At 40.3% G+C, this 19,723-nt stretch overlaps 1 protein-coding gene across 1 annotated transcript in view; it reads right to left on the reverse strand.

Annotated features, from left to right (window-relative positions):
• Positions 1–7,288: 7,288 nt before the first annotated feature.
• The window catches only part of XPO1 (exportin 1), a 46,854-nt gene continuing 34,419 nt past the window's right edge, over positions 7,289–19,723 (reverse strand). Inside the window, exons 15-25 of the mRNA XM_075203872.1 lie at positions 18,552–18,708; positions 18,281–18,444; positions 17,217–17,351; positions 16,337–16,520; positions 16,151–16,257; positions 15,459–15,653; positions 11,454–11,622; positions 10,047–10,181; positions 9,257–9,416; positions 8,685–8,781; positions 7,289–8,322 (exon numbers count right to left, since the gene is read on the reverse strand). Of these exons, the coding sequence (XP_075059973.1) occupies positions 8,176–8,322; positions 8,685–8,781; positions 9,257–9,416; positions 10,047–10,181; positions 11,454–11,622; positions 15,459–15,653; positions 16,151–16,257; positions 16,337–16,520; positions 17,217–17,351; positions 18,281–18,444; positions 18,552–18,708 (1,650 nt within the window). The 3' untranslated portion in view covers positions 7,289–8,175. The remainder of the gene's footprint in view (positions 8,323–8,684; positions 8,782–9,256; positions 9,417–10,046; positions 10,182–11,453; positions 11,623–15,458; positions 15,654–16,150; positions 16,258–16,336; positions 16,521–17,216; positions 17,352–18,280; positions 18,445–18,551; positions 18,709–19,723) is intronic.

The raw sequence follows: 19,723 nt of genomic DNA on the forward strand, positions 1-19,723 counted from the left end.
CTTTCCTCCTCCCTCCTCTCTCGTGTATCTGACTGCCTCTCAGCCATCACCTCCTGGATGTCCTCGCGCTTTCTTAAAATTAACATCTCTAAAACCGAACTCATTGTTTTTCCCCAGCCTACACTCCCACCATGACCTCTCTATCGTTGTTAACAACTCCACCATCTCCTCTGTCACCCAACTCCGCTGCCTTGAGGTCACTCTTGACTCTTCTCTCTCTTTTGCCCCCCACATTCAATCCCTCGCCCAAGCCTGTCGCTTCCAACTCCGCAACATTGCCCGCATCCGTCCCTTCCTCTCTCAGGATGCCACCAAAACTATCATACACGCACTCATCTCTCGCCTTGATTACTGCAACCTCCTCCTTACTGGCCTCCCACCTCGCACCCCTCCGCTCTATACTCAATGCGGCTGCAAGACTCATTTTCCTTTCACGCCGCTCCTCCTCTGCCTTGCATTACACTGGCTCCCTTTCCCCTACAGAATCCTTTTCAAACTCCTTACCACCACGTACAAGGCTCTCTCTCAGTCTACGGCCCCTTATATCTCTAACCTCCTCTCCATTCACACTCCTGCCCGCTCCCTACGCTCAACTAATGACCGCCGCCTCTCCTCCACTCTTATTACCACTTCCCACTCCAGAATCCAAGACTTCTCCCGTGCTGCCCCCCTTCACTGGAACGACCTCCCTCGCTCCATCCATCTTTCTCCTAATCTGTGCTCCTTCAAACGAGCACTCAAAACTCACCTGTTCCTCAAAGCGTACAAACCTTCTACCTAACCCCGCATCTCCTCCTAAGGTTCTATCCACTCTCCTCCCGGTCCTTCTCCCCACACCTCAACTTCTTTCAATTGCGTCTGTTTCGTTTCACCCACCCTTAGGATGTAAGCTCGAATGAGCAGGGCCTTCTTCCCTCTTGTCTCCACACCTGTTCTTCTACTCCGCCTCTACTGCATTAACCTGCCTGGAGTTTCTGAAGCATTGGTATTTTGTTTATTGTTCTGTACTGTCTCACCCTGTATAGTCTACTGTTTGCTTTGTGTACGGCGCTGCGGAAATCTTGTGGTGCCTAACAAATAAATAATAATAATAATAGCCTCGAAGGGACATAGTACCACCTGTGTAATAGCTTGTTAGCATTTTCTTTGATATGAATATGTATGGAGCAACGAGCTGTACTTTCATAAATATCCGACCACTCCTCCTCATCTAGCTCGGTTCCCAGGTCCTCCTCCCACTGCGTCTGAAAGCAATTCTTAACAGACGGAGTAGCGGGGAGTAAGGTGTTATATAGAATGGATATAAGACCTTTGGAGGAGGGGCCCGAGAGACAGAAGTTCTCAAATGTGGTGGGTGGTCTGGAAGAGAGTTGGGCTTTAACCGTTTGATGGTAGTGCCTAAACTGAAGATATTGGTGGAACTGTCCCGGCAGAAAACACCGTTCTACCAACTCCAAAAATTGTGGAAATATTGTTGTCTTAGTTATATGATTAACAGCAGCTTGCCCGTACCTGCCCATTTTGTATACATCGAGCGCGACAACCCGGGCATAAAAGCAGGGTTAGACCACAATGGTATTAGAATTGAGGGAGCAGAAGAGAGGGATACCAAACGGTTACATCTAGACCAAATTGAGAGTTATAGGGCCAGAACTGGATGGGCTTGAACAGAGACTGGGCGCTGTGTGACTGGGAGCCAAAGGACAGAGCAAATCAGTGAGGCACCCAATACATCCGTCCACATATGTCCACCCATATCCGAGTTCCAGGGGGGAAATGCCATTGTACACACTGGGCCAGCCGCGCAGTGTAGTAGTTGCGTATGTTAGGAATGCCAAGACCACCTGCCGCAGGAGAGCGCTGTAAAATGCGAGCAGAGATCCTGGGTCTCATTTGACCATATAAACTGCATTATAAGGGTTTGTAACATTATCAAGATTGAAGGGGGGACCCTGATGGGGAGTGTGAAAAGGGTATAATAACCTTGGGATCAAGTTCATTTTCACTGACGTAATCCATCCAACCCAAGATATCATGAGTTTATCCCATGCTTGTAGATCCTTTTTTTTTTTTTTTTTTTTTATACAAGCTATGAGGGGGAGAGGGGGGTAGTTGGCTTGGTAGATATTTTCCACCTTTTTGGTGAGAGTTATACCCAAGTATCTTATGTGGTCGGAGTTCCAGTGAAAGGGGAAATTTAATTCTAGGAGTTGCTTTAACTTAGGGGGAATTATATTAGGATTTATACGAATTCTCATAGCTAGAGGTTCTATCACCAAGGCAAATAGAAGAAGGGAGAGGGGGCATCCTTGTCGGGTTGTTTCGGATAGTGAAGGATGGAGCGGAGCCTCCATTTACCTGGACAGAGGTCAATGGGTTATGGTACAGGGCCGACACCCCCTTGAGGAAGAGATCTTGAAAGCCATATGCAGCTAATGCTTGCATCATGAAAGGCCAGCCAAAAGGGTCAAATACCTTCTCCACGTCACGTGACATGAGTAGAGAGGGTTGCTTGTTATCATTAATATTTTGGATGCGATCTATAATCCACCTAGTGTTGTCCACAGCCTGTCGACCTGGAACAAACCCAACTTGATCTGGGTGTATTAGCCTGGAGAGCACATAATTAACTCTATTCGTGAGGATTTTAGCCTATATCTTGAGATCTACGTTTAGAAGTGATATGGGACGGTAGCTACTACAAAGAGAGGGGTCCTTACCCTCTTTTGGGATCACTGAAATCTGGGCTCGGGTCGTCGTCGGATCAAAGGTGGTTCCATCAAGGATGGCGTTAAACCACATGGTGAGTTTAGGGCCAAGGACACCTGCAAACGTTTTGTAATATTTGGCTGGGAAGCCATCTGGACCTGGGGCTGAGGACACTTTCATGCTGTGTAAGGTAGGAGTGTAGGTAAGTATTTATTCTGTCCTCTAAATCAGGGGGTGGCGATGAAGAACCATCTAAGTTATATAACGATGATTAGTACATCTGAAATTCACTATCTGGCTCGGATTGTATGTCACTACACCCTGTGAATTTTTAATCAACGTAATCGCATTACGCGCACATCTCTGCCACAACCTCCGAGCCAGGAGGGAATCTGGTCCTTAAGAATATTAATCATATCAGTAAATTCACTGGCTTCTAATAAATTGATATCAGATCAGTTCACAAAATTGATGCCTCCACTGTGGACGCTGGGACTAACTTCTGCAGTTTATATTTCTCGATACTTGGGATTTTTTTTTTTAGTAACCTATTGCAAAAACACTTACTTCATCGTCTACAATGTGAAACAAAATTTATGGGAGAAATTGCTTCACTATTCTGTACGCAAATTCGTAAAGACATGGCAAAACAAAACAGAATACATAGCTAAAAACAAACCCCAAAACTAAATGGGTATGGGATTCATTACCCAAAATGAGTGGAATGTGGTCATTTTGTTTTTTAACTTTGTAATTTGGAGCACGGACTAAAATTGACAAAATGTTTCCCTTATTAAACTGTGACAGTTCTCTTCAGTGATAATGCAATACACACACGATCATGGAATGTCAGTATCTGGAGCAGACTTTGGCCCACTCTCCTACTTCATGATACTGCAATGACTCAATTACTACATTGCATGTACCTCATTACTCTCTATTCAACACTCTCTCCCCCACCCCACCCCAATTTCACCACATGGCTCCGCACATTATTCCATACTACAAGCCCAAACCTATCCCATCACTCACCCCTCCACCACATAACACCCTGCCCCCCTGGACATCTAATACAGACAACTTTACTCACTTGCATTCCAGTGTGCAGGACAAAGGAAGGTGAGATCTGCCTGCAATAAGCTCACTCATATTCTTCCCCCTCCATTGGTCTCCTGGCTTCACCTTTAGTGATTCACCCCTGATCCCTCACTCTCATTTTCCTCCTTTGAAGGTCACTCCATCCACCTCTTCACCTTTTTGTTGCCGTCATCAATCATCCCCCTGGCCCTTTATACCAATTTCTTTCCTCTTCTGATCTTCCCACTATTAGAGGATTTTAATATCCCTACCATCCCTCCTTTTGCTACTGATGCCTCTAAACTTTTAACTCACTTCCTCCTATGACCTCTAGCAATGGACAAATTCTGTCACCCACTCTAATGCTCATACTCTGGACCTAGTATTCTCCCATTTGTGTGGTCAGAGAAGGGAGAAGACAGAATTGAATGTCACAATCTCCTTTCCCTTAATACCCGCGCTCCCACCCAAAAGTTGACTGCACGCACTGTCCCCTCTACAACACTGACCCCATCCTCTTTGGGTCCTCGCTCAAGCCCCTGCTTGCTCCTATTTCTTCCCAGTCATGCCCAAACACTGTTGTCTCTCTTTACAACTCCACACTTTTCTCCTAGTACCTGTTGTCTTGACCATGCTCCATGTTCCTCTGCTGCCTCTCAGCCAATGCCTGTCACCTCGCTCACCTCTTTGACCTCTCTCCAATAGAATCTTCACATCGGCCTTCAAGCATGCTCATCCTATTTTTTGAAGAAACCCTCCCTTCACCTATCAATCTCTCTCCAAATATGACCCCCTAGCTTTGACAAGTCGTTCAAGGATTGTAGACGCAATCATTTGACCCACTGTTACGAGCCGTGGCAGTGCCCAGCCGCCACGACTCTCACCTGCGTCCCTGCTGTCGCTATGACGACCGGGACATAATTTCCGGGGCCAGCCCGACCGTTGCCGTAGTAACGGTCGGACGCTAATTAGTTCAGCGCCGCTTCCCAGCACCATTGGGCAGCCGGGCGCGTGCGCAGTATTTCAGCAAGCCTGCGGACTAATATAATTATGGCCAGTCTGAGCGCAATTAGAGGGCTAGGCTCTCATTGGTTTATTCCTGTATTTAAGGCAGGGAGGGCATAGCCTCCCTGCCGGTTATAGCTTCCAGTTTGTGCCTGCTACCTGCTCCTGTGCTGTTAACCCTTTTGGATTGTCTTTGCCGTGTATGACCCCTGCCTGTACCTCGGATTTGCCTCTTTGCCTGTGAGCCCCAACTCATCTTCCCTGTGCCTTGGACCCCGCTATATTGCTAGTGATCCCTGACCTTGGATTTCGTTTGACCATCCGCTGCCATCTTCACTGCCTCCTGGTCTGCGGCTACGGTTTAGTCTCACAAACTCACTACATCTGGAGATAAGTCCTGGGGGCATCTGAGTACCGGTGAGTGTATAAAGCTCTATGGGAAAGGCAGCTGCTAAAGGTGAAGACCTCTGCCAACTAGTTCTGTGAGTTTGTGTACTGACCGTCAGCGTAACACCCACTTTCTTTTCCCATTCTCGACTTGACAGTCTCCAGTCTGGCTACGGTTTCCTTCACTCAACTGAAACTTCCCTCACTGAAGTAACAAATAATTTACCCTCAGCCAAGTCTAAATGTCACTTCTCCCTCTGCTGTTTTTGACACAATCATTCTCTTCTCAACACCCTTCACTCGCTAGGTCTCAGTGAAACCGATCTCTCCAGAATTGCCTCCTACCTCTCTGGCTGCTCCTTTAGTCTCTCTGCTTACAATGACCCCCTCCTCCTTCTATTGGGAGTTCCCCATGGCTCAGGCTTCCAGCCTCCGTTCTTCTCTCTACACCATCTCTCTGAACTTTTTCAATCAACTGACCTCCAGTACCACATCTGCACTGATGACATGCAAAACTGTCTTTCATCCCCTGACCTCTCTCCTTCCTATCAAAGTAATGTAGCTGCATCTCTGCTGTCGCTACCTGGATGTCACAGTGCTTCCTCAAACTCCACATCTTAAAATCAGAACTCCTCTTTCCTCCTGCCATTGTTGCTATGCCTCCCAATATTTCCCTCTCCATTGATAACATAACCCCCTCTCCTGTCACCCACACCTGTTGGCTTGGAGTCATCCTTGACTCTGCCCTCAGCTATACCCTTCACACCCAGTCCCTCACCAAATCCTGCAGCTTCCTCCTCCATATTACTATAATCCACGCCTTTCTCTATCAGAAAACAACCAAATCCTGGTCTATTCGCTCATTTCTCATCTTGGCTACTTCAACCTCCTTCTCACTGGCCTTTCCGACTCAAACCTTTCTTACCTTCAATCCATCCAGGATGCTGCGGCTAGGCTCATCTTCTCTTCTGCTGTTACTCTGCGTAAATCTTTTCATTGGTGCCCTATCAGTTTCAGAATTCAGTTCAAGCTCACCCACACATCTCTAACCTTGTCTTGTAGTACATATCCACTTGGCCACTCCACGTTTGACATTTTTGGGTTAATTTCTTTATGGTCTGGGCTTCTTTTGAATTAGCTCTTCAAAAAAAGGGGGAGCACATATGCAGATGATTGAGGTGATGGGGCTTAAAACTGCCAGTTGGGTCACTCATTCAGTGAGTTAGGTCCTAGATTCACCCCCAACACATATACACTTACACACCTTGTTAGCTACTTGCGGAGTAGGAATTAGTTTATTTTATAGGAACATTATTATAGGTTTTAACCATTTTATAGGGGACCTTAATGGATACAAACTTACATATAACCTAAAGATTTATTTGAGAGATGTGTTTTCTAAAGCAAAACTAATATTTGAAATTCTCAAGGGTGTAAATCCAGGGAAACAATTCGACACGGAAACAGGGCTGATCATCTCATGAACTGCAAGAGTACAGGACATAGGAACCTCGCCTGCTATGCCAAGTGGACGGAAAGGGTTTCATCACAAAAAACCACCACACACACATTTTGGTGGAGCACTTCCCAAAATACTGGATTCTGAATTCAAAAGTCTAGCTTTACCAGCATTATCAATAAACATACCAACAATGAGGCAACAGAGAACAGTGGTCACTTCACCTTGCTGGATTATCCGATTGTGAAAATGAAACTATGAAATGGTGACAGAAGAAATGCCTTTCAGCCACATATAGGTCAAAGTTTAGTTTTATATGAAGCCTTCTTACATGTTTAATAAAAAATGTAACATCATCACTGTATATTTAGGGAGATCAAATATCAAAAACACAGTAATATTGGCCTATTTTACAAAACTAGGCCTGTGCTCATGAAATGATGTTCAAAAAATGATGTGTTCAGTAGACAAGAATAAGTGAAATGCACTACCATAGAGCATGTCATTTGAGGTGCTTAAAAAGAATTCCAGAAAAGGGGGTGGGGGAAGGGAAAGATTAACTGTACACACAAACACACTTATTCCTTGGTGGTCCATGTATTGGGGTTCTTTAAATGTTCCAGTCTCCAACAATACTTTCAGAAACAAGACAAATGTAAACCAAGTTTATTTTGCTTTTTAAGTAGTAGTGTTCTTAAAGCACTACAGCATGGTAAACAATGTAAATTAGTACAAGTCATCTCAAAAGCCAGTTTTATGAGTTGTTAAAAAGATGCAAGCCTATTCTAACAGGATAAATATTTTAACCATTTCACTTCTCGTTAATGAAGGCTCACAAATGAGCAACACTCCTCATTGAGGAAAACAAAAAGCTGTTGTCGACAAAGCGACAGCACACACACAAAACAAAACAAAAATGTGTAAAAATAACTGTACTGTGTTCCCATACTTTGACGTTGCTTTACAATGGGATGATATGCACATGATCTTGCTGCAAAAGTCTATTTAACCTGCAAGTATGTATGCAGTATAACCCACCTCAGCCCAAAATAAACCTGTTAATTGTTCAGAGAATGCAGCAGTGCCCATACATTTCTTCAAGAGTCATTTTGTCATTCAAATATCTTCTACGCTGCAATATCAACTAGAAAGAAAACACTCACTTAATTAAAAAAATATGGATTTTCTATTGGGGAGAAGGAAATGCTTTTGCAGCAACAAATTGTTTTAAATAAAATTTGACTGTCCTCGACCCCACTGCCACAAAATGGGTAGAAGAAAGGATAAGAAAAAAAAAAGCCTTAATTCTCAATGTCATGCAAACCTTAAAGATGACCATAGCTTTAAACAATGGAAGATTATTTCACAGAAAATTTCTTATACAAAAAACGCATAATAAGAAAAAGGGCCACTAGGTGACATTATAATTTACAAATTGGCATCATTTTGGTCAACGTTAATCAAAGTGATGTTTTTCTGAACAAAATTGATGTTCAACAGGAGGAGGGAAAGTAACGGCATGACTTTGCTTCTAAAAACTAGTCACACATTTCTTCAGGAATCTCGTGTGGATTAAGAATGCCTGGAACAGACATCTGAAGTTTGTGTTTTTCTTCCTGGGCTTGCCGAAGGGCTGTTTCTCTTTCTTCCAGAAACAGGTCTGAAGTGTCTTCCCCGGCGTACTCCTGTATCATAAAACACACAAAAATTGTAAACACTAGCTAAAACCATGATTGCCTAGATGAAGCAGGTACGACAAGAATGTTATGAATATGAAAATACCCAAAGTTTGCACATACATGAATACCACCAGTGGCTAGTACAGTACAAACGACAATATTCTAGTACTAAGCAAAGACAAAATTTAGATTAAGTATATATTCATGGAACTTTTCTTGTAGCTAAAACTGCAGCAATAAGAATGTTTATAGGGCTGCAAAGAGGTATAATATTTAAATTTGAGCAGCCTATCTTAAGGCGACAATTCGTCCAAGTTCAAAAGATTACAAATACAGATAAATGAAAAGAAAACCATTTTAAACCTTACCTTGATTTGAACAAGGAAGTCCCTAAGGTGTTCTTTAAAAGCAGGAATATCCTGGTTTAAACTGAAGAGGCCAGTCACAAAAAGTTTAACTTGAGCACTAAAGAGAAAACACCCAAACATTAGTCCCACATCATAGCTGTACATACACCAAAAGGGGGGTGGGGGAACCCTAATGTTCTGTCCCCTTTCAACTGTATATGCAGGGTGCAATACTAATACAAAAGTAGTTTTGCTGAGCACAACATAATTTCGTACATAATTTTGTACCTAAACTGGAGCATGCATGATATTCCCAAGGCAGTGCATCAATAATCCAGAGAACTCAACATGCAAGCTGACATAGTCACAAATACTTCTCTAGAAATATAACATACTTGAGTTAATTTAATATTAATTTTAAGCTACTCAAAACCAAATTTTATATACATATACACACGTTCTTGGATATTAGATTTTAAGGCAACCTAGGAATGAAGCTGGTACATTAGTTTTTACTTCCTTGCATTGTACAAGGGCCACAAGAGTTTTCATGCAATAACCTATCCACATACATTAACCATTTGTTAACTTACTCTTGCAGGTGAGGAAATGCAGATTTTAGAAGATTAGCCACATATTCTTGAATAAATGGTTGGTTATTAGGTGGAGTTGCAGGATTCAGTGGAGCATTTATCTTTCCTTCTTCTACTAGATTGAACATATATGCCAGAATTGAAGCATGCATTGTTAAGCCTACAAAAAAAAAAAGTTACAAAATGAATCCTTTTGAAGTAGCAGATACGGAAGAAACATAGGGTCATTGGCCTCCTGAGGAAAGTCATTTCATATTTAAACAGATTTATATGACCCTATTTATCGCAGGAAACAATTACATTTGGCTTCATAAATCGCGACACTTGTGACTGTTTTAGGCATAACATAGAAGAAAAGAGCAAGTTGCCTTAATACAAGTTACAAACACGGTAATAAAAGATACATTTAGGTACAAAGAAGCTAAAAGACAAAACTTAGGCATCACTTATTCAGGATAACTTGACCCGTTAATTAAAGTTCTCACGGGTATTCCCTTTATAGATAAAGCCATGTGTGTCATGCCACATATATAAAACTTAAACACGTGCTTCATGATCCCTACAGACATGTCTATTAGAAATCAGTAACTCAATGATAAATATTAAACACAGCCCATCTGTTTTCATTGGTGCAGAACCTGTGCTGCTACTGCCATGCCCCAGGGGTTGTAGATTCTGTAAGGGTGACATACAGCCATTTGCAGGTTTGTCATACCAAATAATTAAAGTTTGGTTTACACAGAAACTTTTTTTTACATTACATTTAGATGAAATGAACAGAAAGACATACCAGCTGTGTGAGAGGTATCCGTCACTACAGAAAAGATGTGTTGAAGTATATCACAAAAGTACGTTTGATAGAAACTCTGTGCTGCGGCTTCCTCCTGAGCAACGTTCTGTAATAATGTGTAAAGGATCTGTAACCCTGAAAGATATGTATTGTTAATAAAAGACAGAAAATAAAGAAGCTCCCACCCCATTTTCAAACTATTTTAGCAAGCAAAAAACACTGTTCTTTGTAAAGTTAGGAATGCAAAGCTTACCATAAATATAGGAGGTGCAACTCCACAGTAAAGATACTTAATAAAAAAAAAAGAAGTTTCCAATACTAATCTACACTAATACAGAATACTGCAAACTACAAAAGGCAGAATCAATCAAAGCAGCAAAAACAAACACATGGTATACTCTATGCTAAATGTAATTCCCCTCCTTGGTAAGGACGACCTGGATGATGAGGACTGGAGTCTTGTGCTCGATAGTGCTAGGGAAGGTACAGACAAGTGCAGCTGTATATACTGCACTGGGTACACTACTCCCAACACACGTTGCTCCTAATGGGTGCTAGGAACAACACAGTGTGCCAAAAATGTGGTGGTACTCTCGCTACCTTCTTGCACCTACTCTAGAGCTGGATGTGGAGAGAATACGAGACACAGGTATTGCCTTCCGGCTGCCGTTTCCAAAGATGTCTGTTTGGAACTTTTGTTGGGTAGGAGTGCGGTCAGAGAAGTGACAAATCTCCTAACACTGGCCAATGTTATCGCTAGGGCCTGGATGGCTCGAGAGCGACCTGCTTTTGCTGAGTGGTTAGTCTGGAATAATGAAGCCATGGGACATGAACGTTTTACCAGCCAGTCACACAAAGGTATGCCAAAATATTACAAGGGCTGGTCTAGATGGGCAAAATCAAGATATGCAGGCAGGTCTTTAACAGCTGATTTTGACCCAGAATAAAGTATTTCCCCTCTAAGCTTGATATCCACTCCCCACCCCCGTGTTTGTAGATACTGTGTTACCTTTTGTGTTGAGGGGAATGGGAAACCAGAGAACATCTTAATCTCTTGGTGCATCATGGTGCTATTACTGTACTGTATGATTGCTTTTAGTATCGATAACTTTACCTAGGCTACACAATGTTACATTACTTTCACAGTCCAGCAGCATGTTTGTCAACAAGAGCAAAACAAAACTGCTGCATCTCCAGCAATAAGTCGGTAAAAATGTGTTCACATACAACCACTAATCACTATATGCGTTACGACTGTTTAGACAAATTTAAATCCTTCAGTTTTGAGTCTCTTGGGACTTCCATTGCAGCAATTTTATAACAAAGGAGTACCATTAAGATCATCTGGCACTCATTAACACAACAAAAATAACACCCAAAAGAGTTGCAAACATAGAAATATCTTACCTGTATCTGCAACATTTCGCATCGTGTGTTTAAATGCCCAAATTATAGAGTCCAAAACCAGCTTAAACTGTGCTGGAGGTATTGCCAAGAATGCAGGGAAGCAGTGGGAATTTACAGCCTGCAGTAGTAAGAAAAAGTTTGTCCTGTGGTCTGGATACTCTTCAAAGTCCTGGCAAGAATAAAAGTAAAAAGCTATTATAAATGGCTTTCAGCTTTTAAAAATTATAAACAAATCTTGATTTCTATTAGAGACATTTGGTAATTGGAAGGGCCTGAGGGACATATCCATTACACCCATACTCTACTTACACATTCTACCCAAAACAGGACACTTAATGAGATGGTTTCAAATATAAGCCACTTAAAAATTACAGCAGAAAATGCTTGTCCAGTAGATTTGCATGAGCATTTCTGATTTAAAAGTGACTGTTTCTATGATATGACTAAACTCCTTTTGCCTGTACAGAAAATAAACCCAGCGAAATATGGAATCTGACTGGAGGTAAAGAAAAGGCAAACAAACATTTTTCATGTGATTTTACAAAGGAAGAATGCTATGAAACGTGCAAGGGCACAGTTACAGATTGTTTTCCCGAGTTGGACCATATATTTATAACGAATATTAAGCACATGCACCAGATGACATCCACCGGTATTTGCTGAACGCGCAGTGTTCACTTTAAATAAACTTACTTCACATATTTATTAACTACAACCAGAAGACTGACAAAATGCAGATATGGCCCCAATATTTAAAAAGGGGGAAAAAACAAAACCAAGCAATTTACAAATAGTGTAAATGGTCTAACAGGGAAGGTGCATGAATGAATGAATCTTATTTTAGGAGATGGTACTTGTCAATGCAATTGATGTCTATTTAGATATTGAAAAGAATTTCACGCAGTCCCACAGTGCAGATTTTAATAAGATAAAAGCACAGATTAGGGTAAAAGTATGTACATAAATATTGGACTACAGGTTACAACAGATAAATGCAACAGATGCTCAAGCAGCACATTTTGCCATAATAAAAAAAGAAAATCACTTGTCAAACTTCATCTTTACAATAAGGGATACAGTTTTGGCCACCTATGTACAGTTCTTCTATGTATGTCTTATACATCGTACTTGAGTGGAATCCGAGACGGACTCATTAATAAATGGAATGCAGTGGTCAAATTAAAAAAAAGACACTTCATAAACTAGATGTGACCAACTTCATGTCTACAAATATATAATATAACCAGGACAATAAATGAACAACCTTTAACACCCATCGCAACTACAGAACATTTTCAGGACCAACAAAAGAATTTTTCCTTGGGAGAATAGTGAACACTCAAGAATTCATAATTCCATAACAGAGCTGAAAAGTATACATGAAGTATAAGCACACCTGTTAACACACCATAGTTTTCATTCTTCGGCAGCATGTTGCCATGATGAGGGAGGTGCTTCTCTAACTAAACAAGCATACCGTGATAGACAGCCAAGACAACCTTCATTTCCTAAATGCAATATGTGGATTGGTTGACATGGTACACTGGTTGGTGAAGTTAGAGCAACAGATTGCTGTAACAGAGTCTGGAAAGAATACTTTACCAAAGCTGCAGCGGAATGTTAAACGGACACTGAACAATTATTTTACCTTAATGGTTCATAACCTCAACAATGACATTTTCAGTTTTAGTGATCTGTTAAGTAGCTGGGGCGATTACTTGGTAATCCAATTGACACAAGGAATTAGAGTCATGAAGGAATGCATCTCCCAATGTGCGGTTGCTTTCAGGGGTTTGTTTCGTCTTCCTCTAGATCTGCATATTTATATAAGGTTGACTCTTTTCCCCAACCATACTATGTAAAATTAGCCCTACCACTATTCAGCACGATATTCGTCCAGTATATGTCTCAACACAAAGCAAGTAATAGTATAAAACTGCAGAAAAAGGGCACTTATTCAGGCTTGGAATTGGGATAAGTACAATAGATATACATATGCGCTCAATATCAGACTAGGTGACACACTCGCAGCAACGGGGGAACCAAGGAATCCCTCCTTGTAGATACAGTACAAATAAATATGTTCCAACTGCGCTCGCGAAGTGTTAATGAAGAAAAGGGGTGAATATTACTGCAGAGTAAATAAAACACATCACATACAATGGCTGGATATGACAAAAATAAAGGTGGTGTATCAATGCATACCATAGAATAAACTGTAAAATAGTCTGAATAGAGAAAAAAAAAAAACCAAAAAGAGAAAAAAATCCTTGGCTCTAAGAGTCCACAAAAAAAACAAACACACAATGTCTCTGAAAAAACACTTGCAGAATTTGGAATTGCTGTCAATGGAGTATAAACCGATTAGGGATCAATCCAGAAATCCACACATGTCCACGTATGTCAGGATATACCTCAAAAAGAAGGAAAAGAAAGGAAAGGAGGGAGGGGGGGGGGGAGGAGAATTAGGGAGGGGAAGGAAAAAAGAGGGAAAAGAGGGCGATATCAGCTGGTGATATGTGCTATGATTGATAAACAATAATGTTGTGGTAAGGGATGCAATTCTCAGACTGAACAAACGTATGTGACCAGGAGGGGTTAACTAATAGCAGTTTAATAAGATCCAATTGGCCATAACAATAAACTACAATGAACCATGCACAGCATGAAACGCTAACTAAAATACAAACAGAAAAAATATATAAAAGGATAAAAAAATTGATGAAGTGATGACCGGAGTGTGCACCACCAAACTCACGCTAGTGTTGGTAAACAGCGTGAAAGCGTTGCTGGATGAAGGAGAATCAGGGTCCAATGATCTCCTTCAGAATGGAACTCCAGAACAGGCAGGCTGGTTCCAACAGTCGGATCGTGTATGCCGGAATCCGCGGGTGAGATGCGTTCCACAGTGGAGCGCAGAGTCAGTTCCTATCTACGGATGCCGGAATGAGTCAACGCGTTGGGACACCTTTTTGACTCCGGCATACACGATCCGACTGTTGGAACTAGCCCGCCTGTTCTGGAGTTCCATTCTGAAGGAGATCATTGGACCCTGATTCTCCTTCATCCAGCAACGCTTTCACGCTGTTTACCAACACTAGCGTGAGTTTGGTGGTGCACACTCCGGTCAGAACTTCAATTTTTTTATCCTTTTATATATTTTTTCTGTTTGTATTTTAGTTAGCGTTTCATGCTGTGCATGGTTCATTGTAGTTTATTGTTATGGCCAATTGGATCTCATTAAACTGCTATTAGTTAACCCCTCCTGGTCACATACGTTTGTTCAGTCTGAGAATTGCATCCCTTACCACAACATTATTGTTTATCAATCATAGCACATATCACCAGCTGATATCGCCCTCTTTTCCCTCTTTTTTCCTTCCCCTCCCTAATTCTCCTTCCCCCCCCTCCCTCCTTTCCTTTCCTTCTTTTTGAGGTATATCCTGACATACGTGGACATGTGTGGATTTCTGGATTGATCCCTAATCGGTTTATACTCCATTGACAGCAATTCCAAATTCTGCAAGTGTTTTTTCCAGAGACATTGTGTGTTTTTTTTTTGTGGACTCTTAGAGCCAAGGATTTTTTGCTCTTTTTGGTTTTTTTTTTTCTCTATTCAGACTATTTTACAGTTTATTCTATGGTATGCATTGATACACCACCTTTATTTTTGTCATATCCAGCCATTGTATGTGATGTGTTTTATTTACTCTGCAGTAATATTCACCCCTTTTCTTCATTAACACTTCGCGAGCGCAGTTGGAACATATTCATTTGTACTGGAATTGGGATAACCCTACAGTAGAGCAAGTCATCTGGAACGCAATAAGATCAAAGCCCAGCTCACTGCTATGGCAAAATATAAAATTTTAAATAAAAAAAGCCACTTAGAAAACATTTAATGGCGATAAGCAATACCTGTCACCAATTTAATAATACAGATATTTGGTAAACAGTTAACAGACACATATATTAAACATACATTTATCCACATTTGTAACATACCTTGTTTATCATGTTTAACGTGCATTCAAAAACAGCATCAAATATTTGAGGTATTTCAGCTGTAATATGGCCTCCTAGCTTGTTTACAATAGTGGCCATTGTGCTAAGTACTTCAGGCTCTCTGGCAGCTGGTACATTTCTCTGGTAATCAATAAGAACGGCATCCAACAAAGGAGGGACAAAATTTTCAGCAACCTTGATAGGAAAAAGGGAAAAATGAATAAAATGTAATCACATATTAAGCTTTGAATTTCACATTTAGTAAAACCCAGTGGTGTCCGTGGGGAATTTAGACAATTTTATAATTGCTCTTAAAACATCTGAAACATTCAACTCAAAAGGATGAACACAGTGGGTTATATAACAATAAAGAAAGTTGTGAAAGTTTATGGTGAGGGCAGTTCTGAAATTGGACAGAGATAGGGATCGTGTTTTTATTGCAGGGCCATAAAAGCAGCAGTTAGTCCAAGACAACCTAATTTGCTATTGGAATCACAAATAGTATAGGGACTTTTTAGAAGACCACTGTCTCTTTCCATACACACTGAAAAAATGAACTAAAAGCAGACAACCCAAATTAGTTCATAGCTTGCACAGAGGAATAGCAAAAACATGCTGCTCCAAACCTTAGATGCCTCAAGTTTTTGTTTAGTTCAACCCTTACCCATGAAGAGAGGGAAAGAAAGGCTTACCATTTGGGGATCATTTGATCTGCTCACCCAACCAGAAATTAATTTTAATGTTTCCTTTTTAACTGTTCTCATACTGCGTATCAGAGGCTGCTTTGTTACCATTTCCCCTGGAACAAAGAACAGTGAAGATTTTAGCATCTAATTTATGTTTTAAATTCCTGTAAAAGTTAATATAGCCACACTTACCATTTGCCTGAATTGCTGCAGAAATATTTTCACTTAGGCACTTGTACACATTTAACATATCCAGGTAAATTCTTCCAAGCTGAATTACAAAGGGATGACCAACAGCTTTACATGCTCTTACATTTGTTTTTAAAATGCTGCCAAGTTGTTTGACTGTTTCTGGATCTTTCAATATATCAACATTCTGTTAAAAGAAAAAAAAAAAAAAAAATATGTAATGCTAGCGCAGAACACTTTAGATGACATCACCAACTATCATCATCATCATCATTTATACTGCACCAATAATTCCGCAGCGCTGTACAGAGAACTCACATCAGTTCCTGCCCCATTGGAGCTTACAGTCTAAATTCCCTAACACAGACACACAGACTAGGGTCAATTTGTTAACAGCCAATTAACCTACTAGTATGTTTTTGGAGTGTGTGGGGAAACCCATGCAAACACGGGGAGAACATACAAACTCCTCACAGATAAAGCCATGGTCGGGACTATGTGCAATGTTTTTACAATGGACAAGTTGTTCCCTGGTAAGTTCAGTCAGAATATGGGTACTTCAGTCAAGTCTAATATAGTTTATATTAGATTTTATTTAAAGTACCAAATTTTCCATGGCCCAATGTTCTCCCAAAAAAATAAGAGAAAAATATTTTGCTTGCCGTTAAGAGAAAAATGTATTATTGCATGGCTGCAATAATAAGTATAGGTATATTGACTACTCAGCAAAAGAAATCAAAAGCATCACTGATCAACTCCACAGAGCAGCATCACCCTGAAGATTCTGTTAATCATCATAAAATATGAACAAAGCATATTTATTTTTTTATAATTTACTTTCTGTAAGTGTGAGGAAGACATGGATTGTTACAGTATTACCTACCTTCGTGGCTTGTTGAATAATACTGTCCCAAACTTGATTAGGAAGCAACATATATTTCTCTATTAAATGTTCCTGTACAGGCTGATCCGTCTGGGCTCCAATCATATACCCAACAGCTTCATAAAATGTGTGAACCTAAAAGAACATATATTTAAAAATACATGCAATATACATGTTTAAATGATAAAGTTACCTCAAATTTCATGCTGTAGAACAAACCACTAAACTCAGACTGAGAACAAACACTCACAACTGACCAGCTATAATCAAATGCATTTGCAGAAACCAGCCTAAGTTTCCTATGTGAACTTTGGCAGATATATTACCCTTTAGGCACATAAGCAAGCAGAATTCAGTCTGCAGTTAGTGAAAAGCCTCTTAAGAGCCATAAATTTCCAATCTTGCTTGTTCAGGGATAGAAGTAATTTTCACTGATTGAAAAACAAAAGCCCAATTTACTCTACTGGTAAACATTTGCATTTCTCTGCACAGGGCATCCACAGTGTTCACTATATGGTGAACACAACTTGCATATGTAATAATTGATCACTGATGAAAGCACTTTCAATACACAGACCTTTTCTAATCCAATATGGACCTTTAATGCTTTACATACTAATATTGGGCCTGAACTACATTTGGTAGTGTCCATTTGTAGTGCGATCATGATGACCATAGACATCAATGATCTATCTGTTCGGCTGCATTTGTCTTGATGCTGTCCAATAGCAAGCACAACAGACCCCCTAGTAAATATGTACGAATACAAGTGTATTTTGTTAAATGCTCAAACTAAATTGCTAAGAGCAGGGAAATGATTCCTGAACACACAAAGTAGAAATATTAATAAAGGCTTAACTTGAGTCTACTAGCACTAACTTTGTAGTTAAAAAACAAAAACAAAAAAAAAAACCCACACAATACATTTGCAGTATTCTAAACACACTCATTAAGGTTTTCAAAGAGGGCATTTTTTTCATACTATGTTATTAGTAGGCCTATAATTAGTATCATACAAAAATATGAGTGACTATAATCTATTCTAGAATAAGGCAGTGTCTTACCTGTTGTGGTTGAAGATCACAAATTATAGTATTGATGTTGTTTAAGATTTCGTCAATAAAAGGCATCACTTCTCCAACTTGAACTTGAACAAAATGCCTGCGACACTTCTGAGCAATCTTAATAAAGGTATCACATGCCATGTCCTGCACTCCATCATGGGTCTCTGAAACGAGTTGTGCAGCTTTAACATCTACTTTATGCCCAAATTGCTTTAAAAGTACTTAAACAATGAAACAGCCCAACACATGCTTCCATAAAACATTAACGTACCATGCATGAATTCAAACAGCTTGTTGACAACTGTCTTCAGAAATTTCCAATGGGCTCTCAAAAACCTTGGATATTGGCCCACAATATACATAATATTGGACGCAATAATGGCTTTATTATCCTTGCCACGCTTCTGCTCGCAAAGTCCAAGCAGATCCTGCAATAAAAGACAATTTCTTTATTGTAATGTAACCTAGTGAATAAATCACTATTTTGTTAATTGATTGCTACACCTATAAGATCTAAAGCAAAATTAGTGTACTTGTCATGTACAATCCTTTTCTCAAAGTCATCTGGACGACATTGGAAACCTTGAGTATAGAGCCGCAGAAACTTTACATTTCGAAATTAAGTCAATAGCTCCTCCCTCTATACCAGCACATATTTATTCTAACCAAGCCCCACAGGACAGAATTGAGGGGAACAAAACCAGGGAGGAAAATATTCCCTACAACAATAATCATAACATAAAAGAACTAGAAAGAAAAAGGGTGTTGTGCCCAGTTTCCACAAATGAACTTAGTGGAAAGTATTCAATCTTTTTTTTCCCCTCATCCAACTGGGGGTACATTAGAATCTTTGTGGATGTCCTCAAGCTGCCTCTACAGGTGGGTACATTCAGAAGTTCAAACCACCATCCGTAGAATACAAGCATTCCCCAATCCAATATAAAACCTGACAAATAGTACCACCGAGCAATAGTCTGTTTTAACGCAGGACAAACTCTTGTGGATCTGGAACTGCCTCGAACAAAGCAAAAATTACACTGTTTTGAAAGTCGAAACTTTTCCCTAACATCTTCATTCAAAAATGAACAGATGTCAATCTGTGAGGCAATATACCACCTGTAAAGAAATAATTTTATCTTCTGGTAAAAACACCTTCTGCTCTTGGGTATCTTATCCCTGGGAAAATAATCTGCTAGGTAGGTGTTAAGTTGAATTTTTGACAACTGATTATCCATTCATGGAATTCTAAAGTCTCTTGCACATGAACCCAAGTCAGATTGAGATCTCACCTTGAACAACCAGGTAAGGTTTGATAGTCACATCCTCAGACCTCATTACAGCACTCATAACTATAATAATTTTTGTAAACACTCCAGCACTGTCAATAGGCTGAAAAGTAAGGCCTGGAGATTAAAAGGACTACCCGTACAGAGATTGAAGGCT

Source organism: Mixophyes fleayi, chromosome 3 (genome assembly GCF_038048845.1).
Source record: "Mixophyes fleayi isolate aMixFle1 chromosome 3, aMixFle1.hap1, whole genome shotgun sequence".
In the NCBI taxonomy this organism is placed as follows: domain Eukaryota; kingdom Metazoa; phylum Chordata; class Amphibia; order Anura; family Limnodynastidae; genus Mixophyes; species Mixophyes fleayi.